Source organism: Pomacea canaliculata, linkage group LG7, assembly GCF_003073045.1.
Source record: "Pomacea canaliculata isolate SZHN2017 linkage group LG7, ASM307304v1, whole genome shotgun sequence".
NCBI classification, from domain to species: Eukaryota; Metazoa; Mollusca; class Gastropoda; order Architaenioglossa; family Ampullariidae; genus Pomacea; species Pomacea canaliculata.
Window position 1 is genome coordinate 21,572,068 of NC_037596.1, and position 25,315 is coordinate 21,597,382.

Consider the following 25,315-nt stretch of genomic DNA (forward strand, 5'->3'; position numbering starts at 1 on the left):
AATTTAGTTAGCAGACGTGATGGCTGTTACTGTGTACAACATAAGGTGTGCTAGGAAAGGGGAGCTAATGTCAACTGTCAAAGTCACACAACTCTCAACACCTACATGAGATCAGTAGAGTTAAATGATTTGTAGCAAAGTACAGGGGTCAGTACATACTATCATCAACGAATCACTGAAGCAGAACATTTCACAAGTTCCCTTGTAAAGCGCCACTTAGCTTGACTAAGCGCCCTTGCTGTGTGGGATGTACAGTCTCTGATGGACACACAACTGTCACATGTCATCTTGCACAATTGTGACCCTCCACGACGAAATGAGTCTTCAGTCAGACATTTGAAATTTGCCACATTGCATATTTTTAAAACCTACAGAATCTGGGCTGTCTTTTGATATGAAAGTTGTTCTTCTAATCCTAACATTGAGTAAGTTATAATGTTTGAAAAGTGACAGTACGGTTGCGGCCATTTTGAGAATAGCGGTTGCAAAGATTAGCTTTGAAAACGGCCGACCGTGTCTAGACAGCTGTTTACTCCTAAACTTTTGATCAGTCAATATATGAATCGTTCTTTAAAGAAGTTGAACATACAGACTCCGGGCTTTTTCCTGAAAGTTTACAAACCAAGGAATCTTCCTCCTTTTTGTTTTTCTCTTTTTGCTAGTTTTTATAGAATTTTTCTTCTTACCGTTGTTCATGTTACTCGTAGTAATGGAACATGACTAATAACTGTAAGTATTTCAACTTTAATTTTATATTATTTATACCTTGTTTACTTTATTTACAACACAAATTGTACATTAAGTTTACAATACTTGGATCCTGTGCTTAATCAGAAGAAAGAAACTCGTACAAAATGTTTTACAAACCTCTGTTTACCATTGTCCTTACAGGTGGTTAACATGTTGACAAGAATTATTTTACCCTTCATACTTCTTTCTATGGCCTCTTGTCTTGAAGCACTGAACAATGGAAGGTATGTCCTGGTTATCAAGGATGGTCATAGCAAACACAAATATGTTGTCTGACATGCTGATAATGTGTTACTGGTGTAGCTGAATGTTGTGTACAGCACATTGAACTTGTAGGTTAGGATACATCCACTGCATACTGTTACACGTCATCTTTGGAGTAAATATTTTAAAGACTACTGTTAAGATAGGGTATTATATTTCTACAGTTACTAAATAGCAGACATTGTCAATCAAATAATATTTTGTAACAATACCACAAACAAAATTAAATTATCAAATTTATTACCTGTTATGGTAGCATTTCTATACAGTGTTTTCTTTAGAAAATTTCTTTTTTTCATATACTAGTAACTAATCGTCCTTTATTGATCACTGTAAATAGTTTGTTTATATCCTTCTAGTTACTAGTCGGGTGCATATTGTTTATTTTGTGACTGCACGGACTATTGAATTCTAAGAAAACAATAAAATACGAATTTCTAACAAAAAATTAGAAGGGATTCAAATTAGCTGCTTCATTACTTTCATTAACTAACCTTAACCCTGTCCCTTCTCTTCCTTTTCACACAGACACACACAACACAGACTAGGACATACAAACACAAATACTTTTAAATTTTTAAATCTCTTTTCCACATGCTTATGATATCAGACTGACAAGCTCCCACATACTCCTTATAGTATTATTGTCACTGACACTGATGACAGTCAATGATGAACTCTTCCTGCAGTGTCCCCAAAGCACAAGTCATGCTACAGTTGCGAGAAACTGACTCCTCGTCTCGTACTGGAGGTAAGTTAGAGCACACATACACTTTCTATTTGCTGCATTATTTTACGAGCTTTTATTAAAATAGAATTACTTTCCTGCTTTTGCTCCTTTGGCATCGCTTGAGAGACCTACCTCAAAATTCTCGATCCTGTTCATCATCATGGACTCCGCATTTGTTTGGGAGCCTTCCGCACCACTCCTGTACAAAGTTTGTACGCAGAAGCTGGGGAGCCTCCATTTTCTCTCCGTCGTCTGAAACACATGCTATCCTATGTCTGTCGTTTGAAAGCTCATGTTAGAAACACTGGATCCCCTGATTTCTATGCGCCTCAGCGTGCTGCCCTTCCTACCAAGGACCAAAAGCAACACTCCCTGTAGCTCTTTTAAACTCCTGTACCTCACCCTATGCTACTTTTAAGACAAGTGGAGAGTCCTCTAGAGAGTACTCCTCACTCCGGAAGCCTTGTAAATATATAGATATTTTTTTCTTAACCATCACTTTTGTACATATCAACCTTTCTTAATGTTAACTAAACTTTTTTCTATAATTCTTAATTACTTTTTTACGTATTTAATTTTCTTTCCTGTAAAAGGGCTAACTGGAAAAAGCATGTTCTTACTTATTTTGCCTCTCGTAAATAAAGAAATGTCATTGTCATTGTCATTGTCGTTACCTACTAGCTGCCGGAGTAGATATCGAACAGGTAGAGCCTATCCATCTACTAACAGCTCCTCCTTGGACTCGTGCTATTCCAGAGATATTTGTCTTGATCTTACATACTTTATAACAGATATAGTGTGGGTATACTTGTCTGTTCTGTCCACGAGATGGGCATGCTTGACCTGTGCATGCTGATGTTTGTGGGTGTGTATCTTGAGAATGGGAAAGGTGGATTACTTTGAATTCGGCAAGTCTTATCTTAAAGGTATCATTATCTGGTATCATTAGACATTACTCCATCATTAGTTTTTTACTTGCATGTAAATCTTTCCAAAGTTAACGTACAAACAAATAACTGAAGAATTTACAGAAGATCTTCGTAAGGATGTTTTCTAAATCTTAAAAATTTGTCTTTTTACGGGTAAGACTTTCGGACTCCGGTAGCCTGTGTGTTTATTTTCTTCTGTCTGTGAATATTTTTACTGTTAATGTTATTTGCGTCGCTATGATATACTTTAATGTGAAATCTGTATTAAAGACCCTTACAGTCATTCAAACATTAAACAGAATAAATATTAATAAATATTTCTCAACGCGCAAGAGAGACATAAATTGAACCTGCGATGCCAACAACTATACTGAAATCATTAAATTCCACACACTCCTCTATATTAACATCATTAAATGCCACACAGTTTTCTATGCAGCAAGAAAGCTTTGTGACTCCTTTAAAAACGAAAATAAAATCCCTCAATTAGAATTTGACAAAACATAAATTCTGCTCCATAACGACAGATGTTACTGGTCTCGGCCATCTTACACACAAAGAAACCCTCCATGCCTATATCACTTGGGAGGCAACAGGCGGTCAAAATGTGTTGTTGGGTGCACGAAACCTATCCTCCTCCTCATCATCATCATGTAGAGGAGGTCACTTCTCGATTGTTCCTTCTCCCGAAAATTCAAGGGTCCCATAAAGTTTACTGAGATAAGACTTCGTAAGCAGGGTTCTATCTGTATTACTTTCTTATTTTTCTTGCTGTTGGCTGTCCGAACTCTTGCTCAAAATCCAGCTATCCCAGATACATGCATATACAAAATAGTACATGAACTTCATACAGTAGTACAGCAGTATATACCGTAAAACACAAGGTGTATACACATGCATAGAAGTATTTGTACTACATATACACAGCAGTACACTAGTGTGTGTATATATAATAGTCTATTAGTACCCATACATAATAATTAATAAATATATTGTAGTACATTAGTACACACATGGTAATTAATCCATATACAGTAGTACATTAGGGCATATACATGGTAGTGCTGAGTTGTAGTACTTAAAGATTGAAGTATGTGTTGCACACGTATAGTCATAGTTGTCGTACATACACGAATGCAGTGTATGTGGCACGTGCACACAATGGTTTATGTAGTGCGTGTGTGTGTGTGTGTGAGTTAAATAAACATAAATAAAAAAATTAATGAAAGCATTTAAACATAAGAAAACTTGTTTTGACGACGTGGGTGGATGGAGGTGTGGGGAGGAAGTGGTGGAATTACTGATTGGATTCCCCTTCCATGAGCACGTGAAATTGTAAAAACGGGGATAACTTCCTTTTTCTGTAGCTTTGAGGTTGAAGGAAAAAAACTTGTCCAGTGTCTGTTGCTTCTGACTTTTTTGTAAAACTATTTGGTAATACGACATCACACTATCATTGTTCCCCACCGGTCTGTCATCCTCCCCTCTACACTGACAAAAACACAGTTTGTATCGGTACAGAATGTCCATGTAAAATAAAAAGAACAACAATCGGAGAAGATGCTTAAACAAATGCCACATAATCGCCTATAAATATCTTAGTGATAACGAGGCTGCGCTGGCAAAAAATATGTAATCCGTGACGAGATGTACCTACTGCTGTACTTTCAGTTAATTTAACTGTAATTACTGTCCTGGTGTGTTGGTGCTAGTGATTACTGCACTCTTAGTTAACTGTAATGTGATGCAATGAGTGAATATTTTGTTGGAAATGATACATTATTGGAGAACTGTGTTAATGGCAGAGTCATGTCGGGACTTGAAGACAGCAGGAGGCAAGTCAGGTGTCTACTCCATTCAACTGCCAGAAACCAGCGAGAAACTGAGAGTCTGGTGTGACATGGACTCTGGTGATGGCGGCTGGCTGGTATGTCTTTGTGTTTGTCAGTGTGTGATGAATGCTCGTTTGTTAGTGTGTTCATCATATGTTCTTGTATGTCAGTGAGTGACATTGTCATGTCTAACAAAGTGTGCTGTAATGTCTCAGACAGTTTGATGTGTTTCAGGTGAATGTATTTAATGTTGTCAAGACTTGGTCTTCATGTGTTTATCATCGGCGTATAATCTAATTCTTTTTAGCTAACACCTGCCTTGTTCTTTTTTTAAACTGTTCTTCCCTTACGTCCAAGACAGACAACTCCGTCCATCGTCTTATTATTGTCTTCATACTCTTTCTGTCACCAGACAAACAACATATGGCCACAGGAGGTTTAGTTATTGTGTAGCAAAACAATGGAATTCTCTCCCTTTCCATACCCGACACCTACTCACTACTGAATCCTTTACACGTCCACTGAATACACATCTCTTCAGTAAACATGACTACTAACTCCCAGTTCCAGAGGGCTAGGCCTTTGTCACACCCTTGTCTTAGACGTGTTCTGTGACGTTGTGGGTGTAGACAACTAGTAGACAGAGTTCACGTTTCCAAGGTAACGACCTCGTGTGTCACGGTCAGGTGTTCCAGAGACGCCGTGACGGCTCCGAGGGCTTCTACAGGAACTGGGCAGAATATGAACAGGGCTTTGGTGACATCACCGGGGACTTCTGGCTGGGTGAGATTTCTGTTTAATCTTTCTCTCACTGTCTTCCTCGAGTTTTCTCCGAAAGGTTCACATAATGCAGTTTGTTTCTTATCTCTACTTTGTACAAAAGCAAGAGAGAAAATATTTTTTAACACTGTTGTAGACGACAAAAGAAAGCTTAAGTACAGACAGTTTTTTATAACTAACTGTACTGTTGTTACAAATGTTTTGTATCAATGTAAACTTACACATTAAGCTAGTACAGTGATGCCCAACCTTTTTCGGCCTGCGGGCCATATATATTTCGCGTGTGTCACGGGCCGCTTCACCCCACAAATACAAAAAAGAAAACAAATTAGAGCAGATACCATTTTTATTAGAAACAAGTGTACTTACCATTAATCATGTAGTAAATAGTGGGATATTTGAAGTTGTTTTCCCGAAATCAACTTTTAAATCTCTGGCTGCATCATAGAGACACCAAGTCGGAGCACTGAACCGAAATGTTCGTCCATCGAAAAAATAAAAAGATTGAGAGACGCCCTGACGTAGGGATAAATACTTCTTCCCTTTTTTCGTGTGGTTTTTTTTTTTTTTTTTTTAGTTTTTTTTTTTTTTTAAAAATTACTAACATGCTGATTTCCTGTACTGTGGGCAGAAGTTTCGCGGGCCGGATGGCAGCGCATCGCGGCCGGATATGGCCCTAGGGCCGTAGGTTGGGCATCCCTGAGCTAGCATATAAAATGAAAGTGAGATGAACATCAAACCATCTTATATCACCTCTGTTCTAAACTTCTGAGTGAGGTTTGCCATATAGTAGGATATTTCTGCCACTTATCGTCTTCACTTTATTCCATACTTTAGGTTTATCAAAGCTTCACACCCTGACCAAAGGGAGACCTACCCGACTGCGTGTAGACCTCGGAGAAGTGGATGGACATCGTCACTACGCTGAGTACTCGACATTCAGGGTGGACGGTCCTGAGACAAACTACACACTGACCGTGTCCGGCTACTCGGGTGACGCGGGTACGTGTGTCTAGTAAACAATATTCAAATCTCGCAGTAATACTGCTTTACTATTTGTTGTTTTACAGTTTGTGTGTACAACAACCAGCTATGGAAATGATGTGTTAATAAACGTTTGTGTTGACTCTTATGTTGTCCTTCAGCACATCTCACATGACTGTTATAAAGTCCTTTTTAAAACACCCTATTATTAGCCCGATGGTCCTATCTGTGTTGGTTTAATATCCATTTTACTGGCATAATTGTCGGTCAGTGAGGTATCCACATAGACAAAAATCTGTTTATGTACAGCACAACATATCATGAGCGACATCAACAAATTAGCTGATAGAATGAATGGCACGAGATCATCGACATAAATGGGAAACATTCAGCTTCTGTATTTATTTTTTGTTATTCTTTCTTTCTCTTGTTTTCATTTGTGTTCTATTCAAGTCGGTGACTTTTGCGTAATATAACCAACAAAATATTTTATTTCTTTATTAGAACCTTGAAACTAATTTCTTTTATGGTGTGTATGAGCGCGTTTGTTTACAGGTGACAGCTTTCAGGAGCACAGCGGCCAGAGTTTTACAACCTATGATCGAGACAACGACAAGAAGTCTACTGGCAACTGTGCTTTTATCTTTCACAGCGCCTGGTGGTACAGCGACTGTTATTGGTCTAACCTCAACGGCCAATACAATGCTAACGGGGAGTCTTCTGAGGGTGGGCGTATCCACTGGTTTCACACCCACTATAAGTGGTATAGCTTCACCTTCAGCGAGATGAAACTCCAACCAGTGTAACACCACCTCGTCTCCTGTATTCTCGCTGCTTACACCCTCAGTCTACGACACCTTTCACTCGTGATGTCACCTCAGTGCAGATGACTGATTTTTCAATATTTAAATATATTTTCATATATTCGATATAAAATCAGTGCATCATATTCTCCCTTAATTTTTTTTTATATTAATCGCATTGCTAAACAATTCTAACACGCAAACCATAACACGTCTTATTTTTATTGATGAAGTTAACATATTAACTGTCTGTAAAAATGTAATGAACTGTAGTTAGACATAATAGTTTAGACCGTTTAAAGTAGTGTAACACGGTTTTAAAACTATAATTGTCAACTGATAGTTTCATTTTTCAAATAATACAAAAGTGCTGATTATATTAGAGATTGTTCCTCATAGTTTTCTTACTAATGACAATTATACATGAGACAATTTGCATTAGAGCATTTGAAAAAGAATTTTAAAAATTTATTTCTTATTATGTTGTGAAGCTTACTCTATCTTTTCTTTGATGTATTAAAGCGAAATCGAACACTTTGTCAGACCTAAGGCCTAAGCCGACTCTTCAGACAAACAATATCTTGCAAAGAATGAATTGGTATGTTCAATAAAGTAATGAAAATTATAATTAGTTTTGTTTGGTGTGTATTTCCACATTTGAGTACATGAAATAACCTCCAGATACTGTCACAGACACTCTGTTGTGGACGGCACACACACAAGTCACTGTCAACACACTGCGTTCCACACGTGTTCTGTTTGGATGATGTCCCAGAGACGATCACGCTGAACACACACACTTCCTTGTATAGCAACTTCCGGTACACTTCCTTGTAAAGCAACTTCCGGTACACTTCCTTGTATAGCAACTTCCGGGACACTTCCTTGTATAGCAACTTCCGGGACACTTCCTTGTATAGCAACTTCCGGGACACTTCCTTGTATAGCAACTTCCGGGACACTTCCTTGTATAGCAACTTCCGGGACACTTCCTTGTATAGCCGTATTGGTAACTACTTGTATACTCATACTCTTTCCAACTTCCGAACAGTAGATGCTGGCTAGGCAGACACACCTGATTGCCCACGATGTAACTTCAGTAATCAGGAACAGCGGGTGGTGACTGGGCAGGTACTCCGGCAGTTGACGATGCTCTTCCAAACGTCTTCCTTCTTAGCTACCTCCTTCTTCCTAGGTAATTCCTTTCTTGGTAATTCGTTCTCCTAGGTAATTCCTTCTCCAACCCTGAATAGCACGAATGCTTCAATATAAACTACAAGAAAGCTGTATTTTTAAAGATTCAAAAACAAAATAACTCTTGCAAGCCACTAACTGTTGTGTTGTCTATCAAAACAAGTCACAATTGATCATACTAGAACTTAAAACTCTTTCGGGGGAATGCTGGGGTGGAGAGAAACTCTTAACTTGAATGTTGAAGTATGTATTGATATTTAATATTTTCTGAGCAGGATGGGGTGTTATTTAACAGCAAAAAGTCACCAAAGTCTCTGAAGTAAAAGAATTAACAGGTGAAGAACAAGAACAAGTTGCTCGTGTTGCATGGAAAAAGCATCATCAGTGTATGGGATAGAATTCAACGCAAACAAATAAAACCTTATGACCAACAACAGTAAGCAGATTGAAACAAAAATTGTCACACAAAACCGTTTTCTACACATGTGAGTTTTATGCCTGTCTAAATGCAAACCGCTGCGATTTGGTGGACATGGGTACTGCAGGCACTGTCACTTCTGGAATCACAGTTACTGTCGTATCTGGCACTGCAGGCTCTGTCCTTATCACCATCTTCACTACTTCCACTTATGACGGAAGCAGTTTTGCCTGGAATGCCCTCTCAGCACTTGAATGGTCATCGTTGCTACTGTCCCCTAGCTGCAGAGACGGCTTCGTTGCTTTCATGTCGCTCCTATTGAGGGTAAGTGCAAGGCCCTCAACAAGGGGCCTGACCGTGTACAGTGTACACAGTACTGTCATCCCCTAATGGCCGGTTGGTGATATTACAGGTAGTCAGGCAGCTCCGTCCATGGAATCTGTCCCGTTGCAGTCCTGCTTGGTGCTGCAGTCGTAGTGGTTGCCGCTGTTGTAGTTGCACCGACTTGTTTTGAAACTTTTTCCTTGAAATCGGACGGGGATCACTGTCCTAGCATTTCACTCCTCTGATATTTATGTTTGTACTGACGATCATCCTCGAAGGGGAAATCACTGTTGTGTCGTGTGAAGCCGGGAGGCAGCCTCCATCTCCAGCTGTCTGACTCGTGCAGTCAGACGATTGATCTCATCGTCCCTGTCATTACACATCTCCTCTCTCTCTACCTGTCGTGCCGTCGTAAGGAGATCGACAAAAGAAGACCCATGGTCGGCCAGCTGTCTGGATGTTTCACGTCGGACCTGGCTGTTGTTAAGTCCTTTCACAAAGCTTGTCGCCAGGTGTGTACTGGATATGGCGTCGCTCAGCAGGCGGTTCGTTTCTGCCTGTAAATTTCGGAGGGTCGCGGCATATTCGATGACCGCCTACTCACTCTGCTGTCGGCGGTTATAAAAACTTGTCGATAATGTCTACAACATCTCTCTGCTCGCCGTATGCCTCTCTCAAAATATCCAAAATTTTTTCTGGCGTGTTTATCATGTCATGAGGGAACAATAGAACTCGCCGTCTTGCACGTCCCTCCAGCGCGTTGAGAACATAGGCACACGCACATTCTCAGGCATGGGGCTTAGGGCGAGACCTAACTCCACCTCTCTTTGAAACTCGCCGACACTTGGCCCCCCGGCAAACTTCTGAAGGCGGACTAAATGACCTGTTCGTACAGCCTCTGCTGTACTGTCGCCCTCTGCAGCCATTGTGCACTTCTCTGCTGACTCTGATCCTGCTCGCAGCGCCAGAATGATGTAGCCGAGTGGCGGAGTTTTTTGACTAACAACAAAGACCGTCCAGCACTCAAACTAAAAAAGGCAGGAACCGTCAGCAGGTGCAACTCTTTAATGTCCGGGCTACAACATGTCTGTCTTCCTTCCCCGATCCGCTGTCGTCTGCCCTCTCCTTTTTCTTAACGTCATCCTTATTTTGACGTCACCTTATTCTGACGACACCTTATTTTGACGTCACCTTATTCTGACGTCACCTTATGTCATTTGAACTTCACAAATAACATCCGACCCTCTACACATGGTAAGTACAGTCAGGTATAGACATGGTTAGTACAGTCAGGTATAGACATGGTTAGTGCAGTAAGGTCACATGTCACATGCATGCACATGAAACTGAGGGCAACAACTGCATGTTGCACACATTAGATAAGGACATAGTGCAAGTGTAAGTTAGATTGGAACATGATCTGTAAATCCACGAGGGATATTGGCGGTATAAACCATGTCAGGACAAGTGAGACGTGCTTAAGATGTTAAGTGTTTATTTTCAGAGCTAAGGCAGTTGATGTATGAAAAGCTGTAAATATCATACAGAACACAAACTTTTCATTGGTAAATAACAAACTCCTTCTTGATGTATAATGTTCATTTAACAACATAAAAACCATTGATTATTACCTTTAAAAGCAACAGTTGATATATTGCAAGTGACAAATACAGGGTGTACTTATCTGGCTTCTCACTATGTTCAGCCTTCAGGCAGAGGTGTTGACATCAGACAGAACATTGCTTTTGGTGTTACTACTGGTTTTACTTCTACTACTACTACTAAAGTATACACATAGCGCTATATTCCAGCACAAAGGGTGAGCTCATAGCACTTTACAAATAATCATTATAATAATAATATAATAATCATAAAAAGTAATCAAGGGTGTGAATGTTCCTACTGATACCCACACCACTAACATAGTCCTAGAATAGACCACATAGATGCCAATTGTCACTGCAGTTCATTCATTCCATGTGCCATTTACTTGATCAACTCTACTGGCTGTGATTTTGTATTAGCCTGAGGTGAGGTCACCAGTTGTATCTACTGTTGCTAGGAGTGTGTGTGTGAGAGATAAATTATTTCAACATGTGTATGTATGAATTATCTCTATATATTACTAGTGCTTGCAGTATCTGAAATTGCCCTTATAGATTAATAAAGTTGTATTGTAATAATTATTTTGCTCCTTATAATTATTTTACATAACCCTGCAGAATGCATCTTTGCAAAACCATAATGAGTTTACAAACGAGAAGGAAGTTATGATCTACAGAGTCAGTATTATTTTGAGATAAAACCAGATTAATATATACTTGCAGTAGTGCTGTCCATAGACAGATCATACATAGGTTGGTAGGATTTACATGATGGCAAAGCAGAGAGGATAGAGCACATGCACTACTATGACTGTGTGACCTTAAAGATGAATTAGACAAAGAAACTGTTACTGCAGTAGATAGAGGAGGCTGGCAGTCGACGAGGTGATAGAGCAAAACCCAAAAGGGCACAGACAATCAGCTTAGCATGATGATGAAGAAGCATGCTTCAAGTTATAGCCTGACAGCTAGCAGATAAGTAGTGTGCACTTTAAACTGCAAAATTTATTACCATTAGAGACTTTCTATGAAATAATTGTTATAATTATGTAGCCGGACTGACCGACCCTCGCTAACACCATATATGCTATACCTCAGCTTTAGCGCCAAATCAGTCCGTTCATCTTTGGTGTTCCAGGGGAAGAGAACGGAAGTTACCAAGGAGAATGTTCCACCATAAAAATTCTAGCTCTCGTTAGTCAGGTGCGTCGTCTAGTTTTACCTGCCTCGCATTGTGTGTGTGTGTTTTTTTTTATATATAATGTATAACCTTATCCATTACACGCACCCGAACTCAGCCGACCTAGGAGTCCACAAAAGACCCTCCTTTACTTTCTCACACTAACTAAAGCGTCTTTTCTTCGTTGCATCAACTTCGTACCTTCACGTGTGTTCTTTCTCAGCTGCTGTGTCACGACTACATACATGGACAACACACAAACCTCAGACGCGCTAGTGGTACACGTTCACACGGCGGAGACAAACGCACGACACACTAGCACTCGTTGGCACTGACACGCTCACACAGGTAATTGGGGTTCAAAGACGCAGATTTATTTACATAATTTACATAAACAACTACTGCACCTATTCTAACCTACCTACCTATGCCTAGCATGTCAAAACCTAACTCCGTGGGGTGGGGACAGGGAGGCTGAGTGATGCGAGCCGCTATTTCCAGTGGACCAGAGCGCCTTGCGGTACTAGGGTACTTCTCGCTAACTCAGTCTCAGAGCTCTACTGCCAAACCTAGCAGTATGCCGAGAAAAAGGTGCGAGCGCTGCTTTTCGCCCGCTATTTGTAATGTGCAGCTTGGGCACTACGTCACCCGCTATTTATACAGTGCAGCTTGGGCACTACGTCACTCGCTGTTGCTGTCCGTCTCGAGCCGCTCGCGCGACCACGCGTGGGGTGGAAGGGGATGCATGGTGGAAGGAACAGCAACGTCAGCAGTACCCGCTGACCTAAACAAGCGCTCCCGCTACAATTATATTAAGCAAACTAGACAACATGAACTACCTTTCGAGTTGTTAAAAATATCTGGGTGTGACAGATGTCTTTATTCGATTGTTGAGTTTAGTTGGTTGCTATCATTTATCAGTCAGAAGAAAACCCACTGTGAATTTTTGTAGGTTATTCCACAAAATATGGACCTGTTTCATCGCCAGATGGATTGTTTTTTCTTTTTCTGTATAGGCTTTTACAATTTGTACTTGTTTTGCATCTTCTCCGTATTCTGCTTATTCGACATATGCTGCTTGTCTTTTTTTTTTTTAATTTTGTGTCCTTGACATTTCATCTCCTTCGAGCTGTCGCCATTGCATCAACCGTCAACCCTGCACCCTCGTCACTGCATCGGCGTGTGAACTCGTGACCCCGCTGCGCGAGTGTGCAGCCAGCCTTATGTGGAGCAGCCAGGGTTGGGACCGGCGAGCAGAGGGTCACGTGACCATCGGTCTACCTACGTCTCGTGTCTGGACAAGAGGAAGGAGGGGGACAGCTGGGATAGAGGAAGAGGGCGGTAGGGTTCGGCGTTGGAGAGGCACCGATGGCCGCGGACACTTTGAGCGGGAAGTTGATGTTCCACCCCGAAGACATGCGCGTGGTGTGTCTTCTTCGCGTTATTTGTGACTCACTTGTGCACAATGCTATTCTTGTTTGTTTGATTATTTACTCTAGTCTACATTTGTTTTTATGAGTGTTCGAATGTTTTGATACTTGCGTCCTATTAGTGTTATTTTATGTGGTTAATAAATAAGTTTGCTTTGTTACGTGAGTTTTGTCACTGTCATTTCTGTGTGTGGTCTTCGCTCAACTGCCGTTCGATTGGCACGTCGCCTGTCTCAAGTGCTTCACTGTCTGATGGAACGATCGTCAAGGTATAGTCCACGCATGCGCATCAATACTAAAATATTACCGCTCTGTATATTGTCTTGACCGTAACACGAGCTGAGGTCGACAGTTCACATACGTGTGGTCATCAGGTGTCGCTGGCAGTGAAGTCAATGGACAAGGGCTAAATGAGTGTTAACGAGACGAGACACAAACACGATTATAAAGTCTATCGTCTGCACAAAAAAACAAGGTGCGGACAACAATTCACATGCGTATGTCGATCAGGTTTCTCTGGCAGTGAAGAAACTGCACAAAGACTAAATGAGCTTTGTCCATTTTCTTTGCCGTCAGCAAAACCTGATCGTCATACGTAGGTCAACCGTCGTCCACAATTTGTTTTATTGTCCAGATAATAGACACAGCGATAATAAACTCTGTGTCTTACGAAACTTTCCCTGGTTGCTGCCCCTTTCGAGGTCTTGCACGAAAACTACACAAATAAAGAAAACGCACATAAGTATTCCCGTGAATATATCACACTCTTGTAACATGCTTGGTCAGTTATTCACAACACAGCACCAAGGAAAACTTTTATATCGCCTGTCCTGGTCTTGCATACAACCCTCTAAAAATTATCTTTACTCATTAGTGATCTTCTCAATGTATATCAGCATTGCCTCCTAAGGACGACGATATGTCAAAGAAAAAATAATAATTTGCTCATGTGCTGCTTCAAATATTCTACGATTTGTGATGTGGACTTTGTCCTTCTTAATCGTCATTCGAAAGGGAAAATATTTGATGCCCCATCTTTAACTGCAAGAAAATGAACATATTCAATAGATACTTATATCAGCTTCTGTTAACAGATCATTTAATTTCTAATTATCTACAGCAATCAAAATTAAATGGATCTCAGATCGGTTTCCAGCGCTCGCCCATCACGTGCAGTAAATGACTCATTGGCTGAAGGCTCGGTACAAATGGTATTTAAGAAAGTGAGTCCCGACGATCACCTGTGTGAGACTGTGGCGCCTCCTACGACATATGGTGAGTTGACAGGTGAAAATGTTAAGAACTGTTAAGAGATTAAGTTAGCACACATGATGTGTGTTACAATGTACAACCTAAGGTGCAAGACACAGCCACCCATCATCTTGATTTCCACCCTGAACTTCACCTGTCCGTAACGCGGGCGCTCACTCACGCCTGTGAGAGCCTGTGATACCCTTCGCCCACTGTGGGCGCCTGTTAAAATGGCGGCTGACAGCGAAGTAGAGAATATAATTTTGTTGATGGACATATTTGACAGCGACGACGAATTAATAGAAGCAATATATTGCAGCGCCAAACAATATACTTCTAGTGGCATTCATTTGGGAACTAAAGAGGAAAAAGTCCATGAGAATTAAAAAGAAAGAGCAATGCGGTAGTCAAGTATATCACGTAAAAACAAACGACGAGTAGACTTTCTGTTGTTGTGGTCCCGATTCGAAGTTTCAAGATCAAAGGCAAATTCATCTACCATCTCTAGAAATACATGACGATGAAATCTGAACTTTTAATACACTTCTTTGTCGGCGTATATATCTGTCTGTTCCAAAATACTTATTTATTAGAAGATCCACCGTGAATATCATCGACACGCCTAAACTCGACAACCATGGCAGCCATCTTTGCGCCCGTGGAGTACTACCTGTAGAGCAAGTACGCGTGCGCCCGCGGGCGCTCACTCAAATTTCGCTGCGGTACGGCACGCCCGTCATAGGCGCCCGCGCGCGCACGCGTGCGCCCGCGTTGCGGTACGCAGGGCAGGCCTGCTGTCGAACCATGGGAAAGTCAGTTGACGGCCGCCCTTCTCCCTCCTGACAATACATGTACCGCTATGTGACCTTCCCCGGGATAGGGGAGGGAGGTATGTGCAGAGTCGGCGTTAGGACTACGCAGGGCATGGGGCCGGGGTAATGGAGTACGTGTATCAATATCCCTATCTTCATCCTTTTTGTTTTTCTCTTTTTGCTAGTTTTTATATAATTTTTCTTGTTACCGTTGAAGTTCATGTTTTTGATAGTAATGTGACAAGACTAATAGCTGTAAGAATTTCAACTTTAATTTTATATTATTAATAGTTTGTATACTTCAGTTACTACACAAATTGTACATTATGTTTACAATACTTGGAGCCTGTGTTTAATCAGAAGAAATAAAATCGTAGAAAAATTTTAACAAACCTCTGTTTACCATTGTCCTTACAGGTGGTAAACATGTTGACAACAATGATTTTACTCTTCATACTTCTTTCTCTGGCCTCTTGTCTTGACGCCGTGAACAAAGGAAGGTATGTCAAGGATGGTCATAGTAAACACAAATATGTTGTCTGACATGCTGATAATGTGTTACTGGTGTAGCTGAATGTTGTGTACAGCACATTGAACTTGTAGGTTAGGATACATCCACTACATACTGTTACACGTCATCTTTAGAATAAATATTTTAAAGACTACTGTTACGATAGGGTATTATGTTTCTACAGTGTCTAAATAGCAGACATTGTATCAATCAAAAAAATATTTTGTAACAATATAGCTAATAAAATTAAATTACCAAATTTTTTACATGTTATGTTAACATTTCTATTTAGTGTTTTCTTTTTTTTCATATACTAGTAACTAATCGTCCTTTATTGGTCACTGTAAATAATGTGCTTATATCCTTCTCGTTACTAGTAGGCTCTATATTGCTTATTTTATCACTGCAGCGGACTATTGAATTCTAAGAAAACAATGAAATGCGTTAATTTCTAAAAGAAAATTAGAACGGATTCAAATTAGCTGCTACATTACTTTAACAACGTTTGTCACTTCTCTTCCTTTTCACACACACACAACACAGACTAGGACATACAAACACAAATACTTTAAAATTTTTAAATCTCCTTTCCACATGTTTAAGATGTCAGACTGACAAGCACACAGACATTTAGTGAGACAGACAGTCTCATACACCTTATGATATCATTGTCACTGACACTCTGATGACAGTCCATGATGAACTCTTCCTGCAGTGTCCCCAAACCACAAGTCATGCTACAGTTACAAGGCATGGACTACTCGCTGTTCGGCTACAACAGTCTCAAGGGATGCCCTCTGACCTCAGGACGTGACCCGGGCTTTACTCTCCCCATCTTTTCTGGTGAGTTTCACGTGACCCCAGACTTTCGCTATAGCGTGCCACGTGGCGTGCTTCTGTCCCACGATGTGTCATGTGACACGTCGTTTACGTCGAAGGTGGTGGAGACGCCGTACGACCTGACCACGCTGCTGACTGGCACCGCGCGACTCGGTGCTGATAAGTGGGGGCCTCCCTTCTCGGCCAGCAAACACTTTCACAAACTGTCCGCGCAACTCACACAACACGTCTTGGTCGTTTCCACAGCTGTCTGCAGTTTGTATGACCTGACACTTCTGCTCTCGGAACCGCCATCTTTTCATCCGTCGTTCTTGGACTGGATCGATCAACTCAACAACACTGACAACGACGACAAGTACCTTGAGTTCCTTGACACCTACGGCACACACTTCATGTCACGGGCCCGCTTGGGGGCTTCCAGAACGATCATCTACAAGATGGACGATAACGTTTACAGACTTCTAACAGAGGATCACGTGACGTCAGCTGCCAGCTACTCTGCTCCTGCGCTTTTTGGATACCATGAGACCTTGACCTCTGATCAGCAAAAAGCAATAGCAGAGTTTCGAAATCATGAGACAACAACGTTTGATGTCGGTGTTCCTCTACCTGATTGCGATAACAGCGCGACGTGGTTGACAGCAGCGAAAGATAACCCCTCTGTCATCGACTATGACTTGACCTCTGTGGAGGTTCTCTTTTCAGAGACCTTCATTGGTGCCGCAAGTCCTACAGGGGTTATGGCATTGACCACGACAGGATCAAGAAGAACATCATGGCTGTCAAGACCAAATACTGTCGGAGTTTAAAGAGGAAAGACCTGTTAGTTGACTGTAGAGATACCGGTAGGACACTGCTTTCTACAAAGTTGATTGGTAACACGAAATATGGAGCTGCCGAGTCCGCTGACCAGTGTCTTGAGGAATGTTATCAACTTGCAGGCTGCGTGGCTGTGAGTTTTTGTCCTTTGTGTACGAGGGACAACATAGGCAGCAAGTGTCAAGTGTTTAGTGCTGGCGACATCCACAGGGCAGTCACCGACCGTCAGTGGCAGACGATCATGTTAGTTGACAAACTGGAGACATTTGTAAAGTTGCACAACACCACGGTTGTTGTCAACTCTAGTTCTCTGTCTGACGTCCCTCCTGTCAACTCTAGTTCTCTGTCTGAAGTCCCTCCTGTCACCTCCGTACAGGACTGCTACTCATCTTGTATTCAAGATACCGAGTGTGTGGCCTTCACCTTGACTGACACTTCAGGTTCATTAATTAAATGCACGCGCCACACAGACTCACCTCTGTCCTTGACACAGGGAACAGGTGTCAGCGTGTACTTCGTCTCACCACTGGTAAAAAAAATTGTCAGAAGTGGACAGACGAGAGGCCTTGCTCCCTCCTCCATGCTGAACGACTGGTACAAGGCCGCCTGTGTCATCGACGACGAGTGTCGTCAGGAACACTCCATGTGCTTTATGAACAGGTGCCGCTGTCGACCTGGGTTCTTCTTCTCAACTCGTGACTACACGTGCTCTGAGAGTGAGTATTGAATGGTTCGGATAGGTAAGACAGATTTTAGGAAAAAATCTTTTTATAACGCTAACCTAATCTTTCAACAGTTCAATGATTTTAAGTTGAATAAAACCCACAAAATAGTTGCAGAGGCAACAACAAGAGATAATGGTTTTCGCAGGGTGTGTCTACACATACACAGTTGAGATTTTTGACGTTCTAACTCGTAACGGTTTTTCCTATTCGTTTGAGCATGCAGGTTTGGAGATGTTCTCAGGCCATCGTTTTTCCAGAATATGGCGTAGGCATCGTTTGTAAAGGTCTGCTGCTTGTTGTTGATGGTGTTTGTCACTCTGGATTTTAGAACCACACAGTAGGACTGCATTTGCTTTAATGTTGAAGATCCGGGTCTTACTGTTGAAGAATAATTCTCTTAGGTTTGTTTATGTTGTTGCTGATGTCTGATGAGATAGCAGACTAATGTCCTATGCAAAGTCCAGATTCTCTAGCTGTTTGGTAAAGGTCCACTGGATACCGGCTTGTTGTCTTGGGTTGGTTTACCTAAACTCCAGTTTTCTGACCATCAGGAAGATTGTTGGTGATAATATTCAATCTTGTCTTTCGCTGGTCTTCATTACGAAAGGTTTAGTAAGCTTGCCATTGTGAATAACTATGGAGGACCAGTCTTTGTACAATGTCTACACTGTCGAATGCCTTCTAAAAGTCAACAAACAATATATATATACAGTGATACCTCGGTTCTCGAACATAATTCGTTCCGGGAGGACGGTCGAGAACCAAATTGTTCGAGAACCGAAGCAATGAAACCCAAAGGAAATAATGGAAACTGGATTAATTCGTTCCAAGCCCCAGAAAATGCCTATTTACTGGCCTAATTTGTATACAATATGTAGAAAAACATGAGTCTCAACAAGAAATAAGAAATAAAAGTGTATTTATTAAAACAAAAAAGAAAAGAAAACAAAACAAAATGTACTGTACAGTACAGTAAATTGTGTTTCATTTACTGTACCTGTACCAAACTTTATGGCAGGAGGGAATGAATGTGGAGGGAGGAGGGAAGGGGGATGGTTATTGTCACTGATGACGCAAGCAAGGCGCGCTGGGCAGAATGAACGCCATTCGGCTCAACTCGGCTCATCTCGGACGTTCGGATGTTCGAGTTCCAAATATTTGTTCGAATTCCAAGACAAAATTTTCTCGAATTTCCTGGTCGAATACCGATTTGGTCGAAAGTCAAGGCGTTCGAGAACCGAGGTATCACTGTATATACAATTGCCATGGATAGCATGATTCCCCACCAATTGTTGAACTGAGAGGTCTTGTTTCTTCGTTCTCGTTTCCAGTCTGTTGTTACTGCTATAGATGGATATGATGATAATATTTCTTTGCAAGGTGGAAAGATACAGAATTTAGGTGGAAATCGATATCCTAAATCCTTATTGTCAATGGGCGATACTTGGGTTTGTGTCTCATTTAAAGAAGAAAGGAGCTCAACTGTACTGCTCAACATCTCTGTTAAAGCATTATGGGAAAAGGCTCCCACCATAATTCCCTTTTTTCGATAGATAGAATCAGGATCATTGATACTATCAACAATACCATTATCCATGCCATTAACCTTGCTGCAATAAACCAGCTCCACAGTCTACATACACACTTCTTATCCGGTCTCCGCACTGAATGTACAGATTATGATTGAGAAGATTCGACAATTTTTCAGGAAACTTTCTAAATAATGTGCTCCATATCTTTGGGATGGACACTTCACCATCTTCCCTGTACCGGTACGAGTGATGTCTGGGGTGAGGTCGTCGCTGCAGTAGTCAAAGAACACTATAAACAACATAAACTGTACACACAGTATCAGCAGCATTGAGTAGCAGGTCATTAACTGCTGCTAAACAAATGTTAAATAATTATCAATTAACTAAATTAACTAAGTTGTGTGTTAGTAGTAACTGAGAACAATGATGTGTATCAGCATGTAGTCCAGCCCACCTGCACAACACCTTCATGGAGTATCCTGAGAGCGGACTGAGGGGACACAATATGGTGGCACGGGATGGAGTCAGTTTGCAGACGTGCAGCGACCTGTGTGTCAGCATCAGAGGTTGTCTGTCCTTTGACTTCAGAGGTTTGTATGGCTTTGTTTGGTCCTTAGTTTACACAACAGACTGTTTGGATTGTTTTTTTGCCTGGTACATTTGATTGACTCTTATGTTTGGACTGAGCCAGTGTTATTTATTCTTCCATAAGTGGTAGTCACAGGAGGGCGCTGTCTGCTTCATGACGTCACCGCACGTGACGCTCAGTCAGGATGGTATCCTCACACCAGTACAGGGTGGACCCACTACCAGAGAAGCTGCCTGCAGTCTCCCGTCTCATACCCAGGACCAGAGTGGTACAACGCACCCTGCAACAGCCGCGCGGAATGTCCTGAGCCTAACAGTCGGTGTGTGTCGGGTAGATGTTTGTGTATTGACGGCTTTGTTTACATGGAAACTGACTCCTCCTGTCGTGCTGCAGGTAAGTTAGAGCACACAGACACTATTTGCTGCGTTAGTATATGCGCTTTTATTAAAATAGAATTACTTTTCTCCTTTCGCTCCAATGTTGGTATCGCTTGAGAGTCCTACCTGTAAATTCTCGATCCTATTCATCATCAAGGACTCCGCTTTTGCTGGGAGCCCTCCGCACCACTCCTGTACAAAGTCTGTACGCAGAAGCTGGGGAGCCTCCACTTTCTCTCCGTCGTCTGAAACACATGCTATCCTATGTCTGTCGTTTGAAAGCTCATGTTAGAAACCCTGGATCCCCTGATTTTTATGGGCATCAACGTGCTCCTCTGTGTGGCCTTCATATCAAGGAGCAAAACCCATCATCACTCCCTGTAGCTCCGGAACCCTTGAAAATATAGGTATTTTTTCTTAACCATCACTTTTCTACGTATCCACCTTCCTTAATGTTGACTCCAATTTTTTTTTTGTAATTTTTAATTACTGTTTTTACGTCTTTAATTTTCTTTCCTTTAAAAGGCCATGGCTAAAGGAAGAAAAGGAATTTTCTTACTTATTTTGCCTCTCGTAAATAAAGAAATGTCATTGTCATTGTCATTGTTATTATTATTGTCTACAAGCTGCCGGAGTAGATATCCAACAGGTAGAGCCTCTCCCTCTACCAACAGCTCCTCCTTGAACTCTTTCTGTTCCAGAGATATTCGTCTCGATCTTACATCCTTTATGAAAAGGGACACTGTCATGTGATAACTAGCAATAGAGATATAGTGTGGGTTTACATGTCTGTTATATTCACGAAATGGGCGTAAGCGCGGACAAACAACCCTTACTCAGCATTCTCACATACATCTCAAAGACCATTTATTCCTAAGGAAAGCCATTTTTTGCTTTTTTTCTTATTTGATCTCGCTTTCTTATGTCCAATAATACAAATTTTGATAACAAAAACTTATAACTTTGCACTAATGTAATAGGTTTTATTTCGGTCCTTTAGGATTCGGTCTCAATCAGTGGCTGGTCTAAATAACCGGATTTCAAGTTACTTCTTAAAGAGACATCCCATGTCCTGTACTTGTATAGCCTACTCTGTGTCACTAGCTAGTCATTGCGTTTTCACCTGTTTATTTCTACTTAATCCTGGAGCTTGTATTACCTCAATACCTACAACTATTACTAGAAATATTATTTTTTAAATTCGGCTCTCTTTCTTGTAGGTTTTATTTATATAAACCCTAACAAACGTGCAGAGTACTATTCAAGTAACAGTCGGAGAATATTAATCTTAGCAGTATTTCCAGTATTCAGCTACTTTTCAATTAATGTCATCTATACTAGAGTACTCAGTATGGTGTCAGTAACAGAATTTTCCTCAAGTAATCATGTCAGATCCTAAGTACTCTACATAGCCTGGGTCATTAAACAGTTATTGGTGCCCAGGGTCTTCCTGTAGCTGAAACCTTGTAAAGATCACTTTACACTTTTTTTGTACAACACCTTGGCACATAGGTATCTGCTTTGTCTCGATAAATATTCAGGTGTTGCATTTGTTGTGTCTAATCAAATAGAGGGGCTGAGTACGGAAACAGTTCACTAATGATGAATTTCAGAAAAACTAATCACACGTAGAAGTCGTAGGTAATTTAAAGGAAAAAAGAATGAGTATAGACAGTTTAGATGTCATAATACTTTATGTAAACCATTGTTTGAGGATATAGCGTGAGTAGTAAACATTTTCTTCAACACACTCATCTAGAGGAGAGAGAGTATGAGAACCGACAGAGTACAAATTCCAGGTGTTGATGAGCATTTCCCCGCCGAACATTATTTCCCGCCGTATCTTAGCCTCCCGTCTACACTGACACAAACACAAACAGTTTGTATTGGCACAGAATGTCCATTTAAAGAAAAAGAACAACAATCATAGAAGATGCTTTAACAAATGACACATAATCACCTGAAAATATCAATAGTGATATTGAGAGTGAGCTGGCATAAAATATGTCATCCGTGACGAGATGTACCTGCTGCTGTACTGTTAGTTAATTCAACTGTAACTACTGTCCTGGTGTGTTGGTGCTAATGATTACTGCACTCTTAGTTAACTATACTGTAATGCAATGGTGAATATTTTGATGGAAATGATACATTAATGGAGAGCTGTTTTAATGGCAAACAGAGTCATGTCGGGCCTGGAAGACAGCAGGAGGCAAGTCAGGTGTCTACTCCATTCAACTGCCAGAAACGAGAGAGATTCTCAAAGTCTGGTGTGACATGGACTCTGGCAATAGCGGCTGGCTGGTATGTCTATGTGTTTGTCAGTGTGTGATGTATGCTCGTTTGTCATATGTTGCTGTATGTCAGTGAGTGACATTGTCATGTCTAACAAAGTGTGCTGTAATGTCTCAGTTCGATGTGTTCCAGGTGAATGAATTGAATGTTGTCCAGACTTGGTCTGCATCTGTTTATCATCGGTGTATAATCTAATTTTTTAGCTGACACCTGCCTTGTTCTTTTTTTAAACTGCTCTTCCCTTACGTCCAAGCCAGACAACTCCAGACCTCATCTTATTATTGTCTTCTTACTCTTCCTGTCACCAGACAAACAACAGATGTCTACAGGATGTTTAGTTATTGTGCAGCAAAACAATGCAATTCTCTCCCTTTGCATACCCACCACATACCCACTATTCAATCCTTTACACGTGTCACACCCTTGTCTTAGACGTGTTCAGTGACGTTGTGGGTGTAGACAACTAGTAGACAGAGTTCACGTTTCCAAGGTAACGACCTTGTCTGTCACGGTCAGGTGTTCCAGAGACGCCGTGACGGCTCCGTTGACTTCTACAGGAACTGGACACAGTATGAACAGGGCTTTGGTGACATCACCGGGGAGTTCTGGCTGGGTGAGATTTCTGTTTAATCTTTCTCTCACTGTCTTGCTCGTGTTTTCTCCGAAAAGTTCACATAATGCAGTTTGTTTCTCATCTCTACTTTGTGCAAAAGCAAGAGACAAAATATTTTTTAACACTGTTCTAGACGACAAAAGACAGCTTAAGTAAAGACACTTTTTTTAATAACTAGCTGTGCTGTTGTTACAAATGTTTTGTATCAATGTAAACTTACACATTAAGCTAGTATGTAAAATTAAAAAGAGATGAAAAATAAACCATCTTGCGTCACCTCTATTCTAAACTTCTGAGTGAGGTTTGTCATACAGTGGATATTTCTGCCACTTATCGTTTTCACTTTGATGCCATACTTTAGGTTTATCAAGGCTTCACACCCTGACCAAAGGGAGACCCACCCGACTGCGTGTAGACCTCGCAGATGTGGATGGAAATCGTCACTACGCTGAGTACACGACATTCAGTGTGGACGGTCCTGAGACAAACTACACACTGACCGTGTCCGGCTACTCGGGTAACGCGGGTACGTGTGTCTGGTAAACAATATTCAAATGTAGCAGTAATACTGCTTAATCATTTGTTGTTTTACAGTTTGTGTGTACAACATCCAGGTATGGAAATGATGTGTTAACAAAAGTTTGTGTTGACTCTTATGTTGTCCATTAGCACATCTCACATGACTGTTATAGAGTCCTTTCAGACCACTCTATTATTAGCCCGATGGTCATATCTGTGTTGGTTTAATATCCATTTTACTGGCATAATTGTCGGTCAGTAAGGTAACCACATAGACAGAAATCTGTTTATATACAGCAAAACATATGATGAGCGACATCAACAAATTAGCTGATAGGATGAATGGCACGAGAGTATCGACATCAATGGGAAACTTGCACCTTCTGTATTTATTTTCTGTGATTCTTTCTTTCTCTTCTTTTCATTTGTGTTCTATTCTAGTCTTAGACTTCTGCGTAATTAAACGAACGAAATATTTTATTTCTCCATTAGAACCTTAAAGCTAATTTCTTTTATGGTGTGTATGAGCGCGTATGTTTACAGGTGACAGCTTGCAGTATCACAACAACCAGAGTTTTTCAACCTATGATCGAGACAATGACAAGTCCCCTATCAACCGGGCCGCTGACTTTCACGGAGCCTGGTGGTACAAAGACTCGTACCTTTCTCACCTCAACGGCCGATACAAGGCTGACGGGGCTAAGACTGGTGACGGCATCAACTGGTTTCACACCCACAGAGACTATAGGAGCTTCACCTTCAGCGAGATGAAAGTGCAACCTGTGTAACATCGCCTTGTCTCCTGTACTCTCACTGCTTACACCCTCAGTCTACTCTACACCACACGTGACACTCGTTATGTCACCTCAGTGCAGATGACTTATCTTTCAATATTTTATAATATAAAATGAGTGCATCATATTGTCACTTAGTTGCTTTTATATTGATCGTCTTGCAAAAAGATTCTAACAAAAAACAACCTTAACAGGTCTTATTTTTATTGATGAAGTAAACACATTAACTGTCTGTAAAACTGTAGTGAACTGTAGTTAGACATAATAGTTTAGACCGTTTAAAGTAGTGTAACACGGTGTCAAAAGTATAATTGTCAGCTGATACTCATACTCTTTCCAACTTCCAAACAGTAGATGCTGGCGAGGCAGACACACCTGGCTGCCGACGATAGAATTTCAATAATCAGGAACAGCGG

At 41.1% G+C, this 25,315-nt stretch overlaps 1 protein-coding gene across 1 annotated transcript; it reads left to right on the forward strand.

The window, feature by feature from the left end:
- The first annotated feature begins 8,798 nt into the window (after positions 1–8,798).
- LOC112567529 lies at positions 8,799–24,964 on the forward strand. The gene is made up of 9 exons (XM_025244224.1): positions 8,799–9,008; positions 16,489–17,233; positions 17,329–18,171; positions 20,150–20,302; positions 20,431–20,694; positions 22,861–22,982; positions 23,490–23,586; positions 23,948–24,112; positions 24,649–24,964. The coding sequence occupies exons 1-9, from the start codon at positions 8,799–8,801 to the stop codon at positions 24,891–24,893; spliced, it is 2,844 nt and encodes a 947-aa protein (XP_025100009.1). The 3' UTR covers positions 24,894–24,964.
- The last annotated feature ends 351 nt before the right edge of the window (positions 24,965–25,315 follow it).

Bases quoted from the DNA above. Each gene is read 5' to 3' on its own strand.
- LOC112567529 (XM_025244224.1), top strand. From the start codon at position 8,799: ATGGGTACTGCAGGCACTGTCACTTCTGGAATCACAGTTACTGTCGTA. The intron at 9,009-16,488 runs GTAAGTGCAAGG...CTCTGATGACAG, and splicing joins TCATGTCGCTCCTATTGAGG to TCCATGATGAACTCTTCCTG. The intron at 20,303-20,430 runs GTTTGTATGGCT...CATAAGTGGTAG, and splicing joins TCTGTCCTTTGACTTCAGAG to TCACAGGAGGGCGCTGTCTG.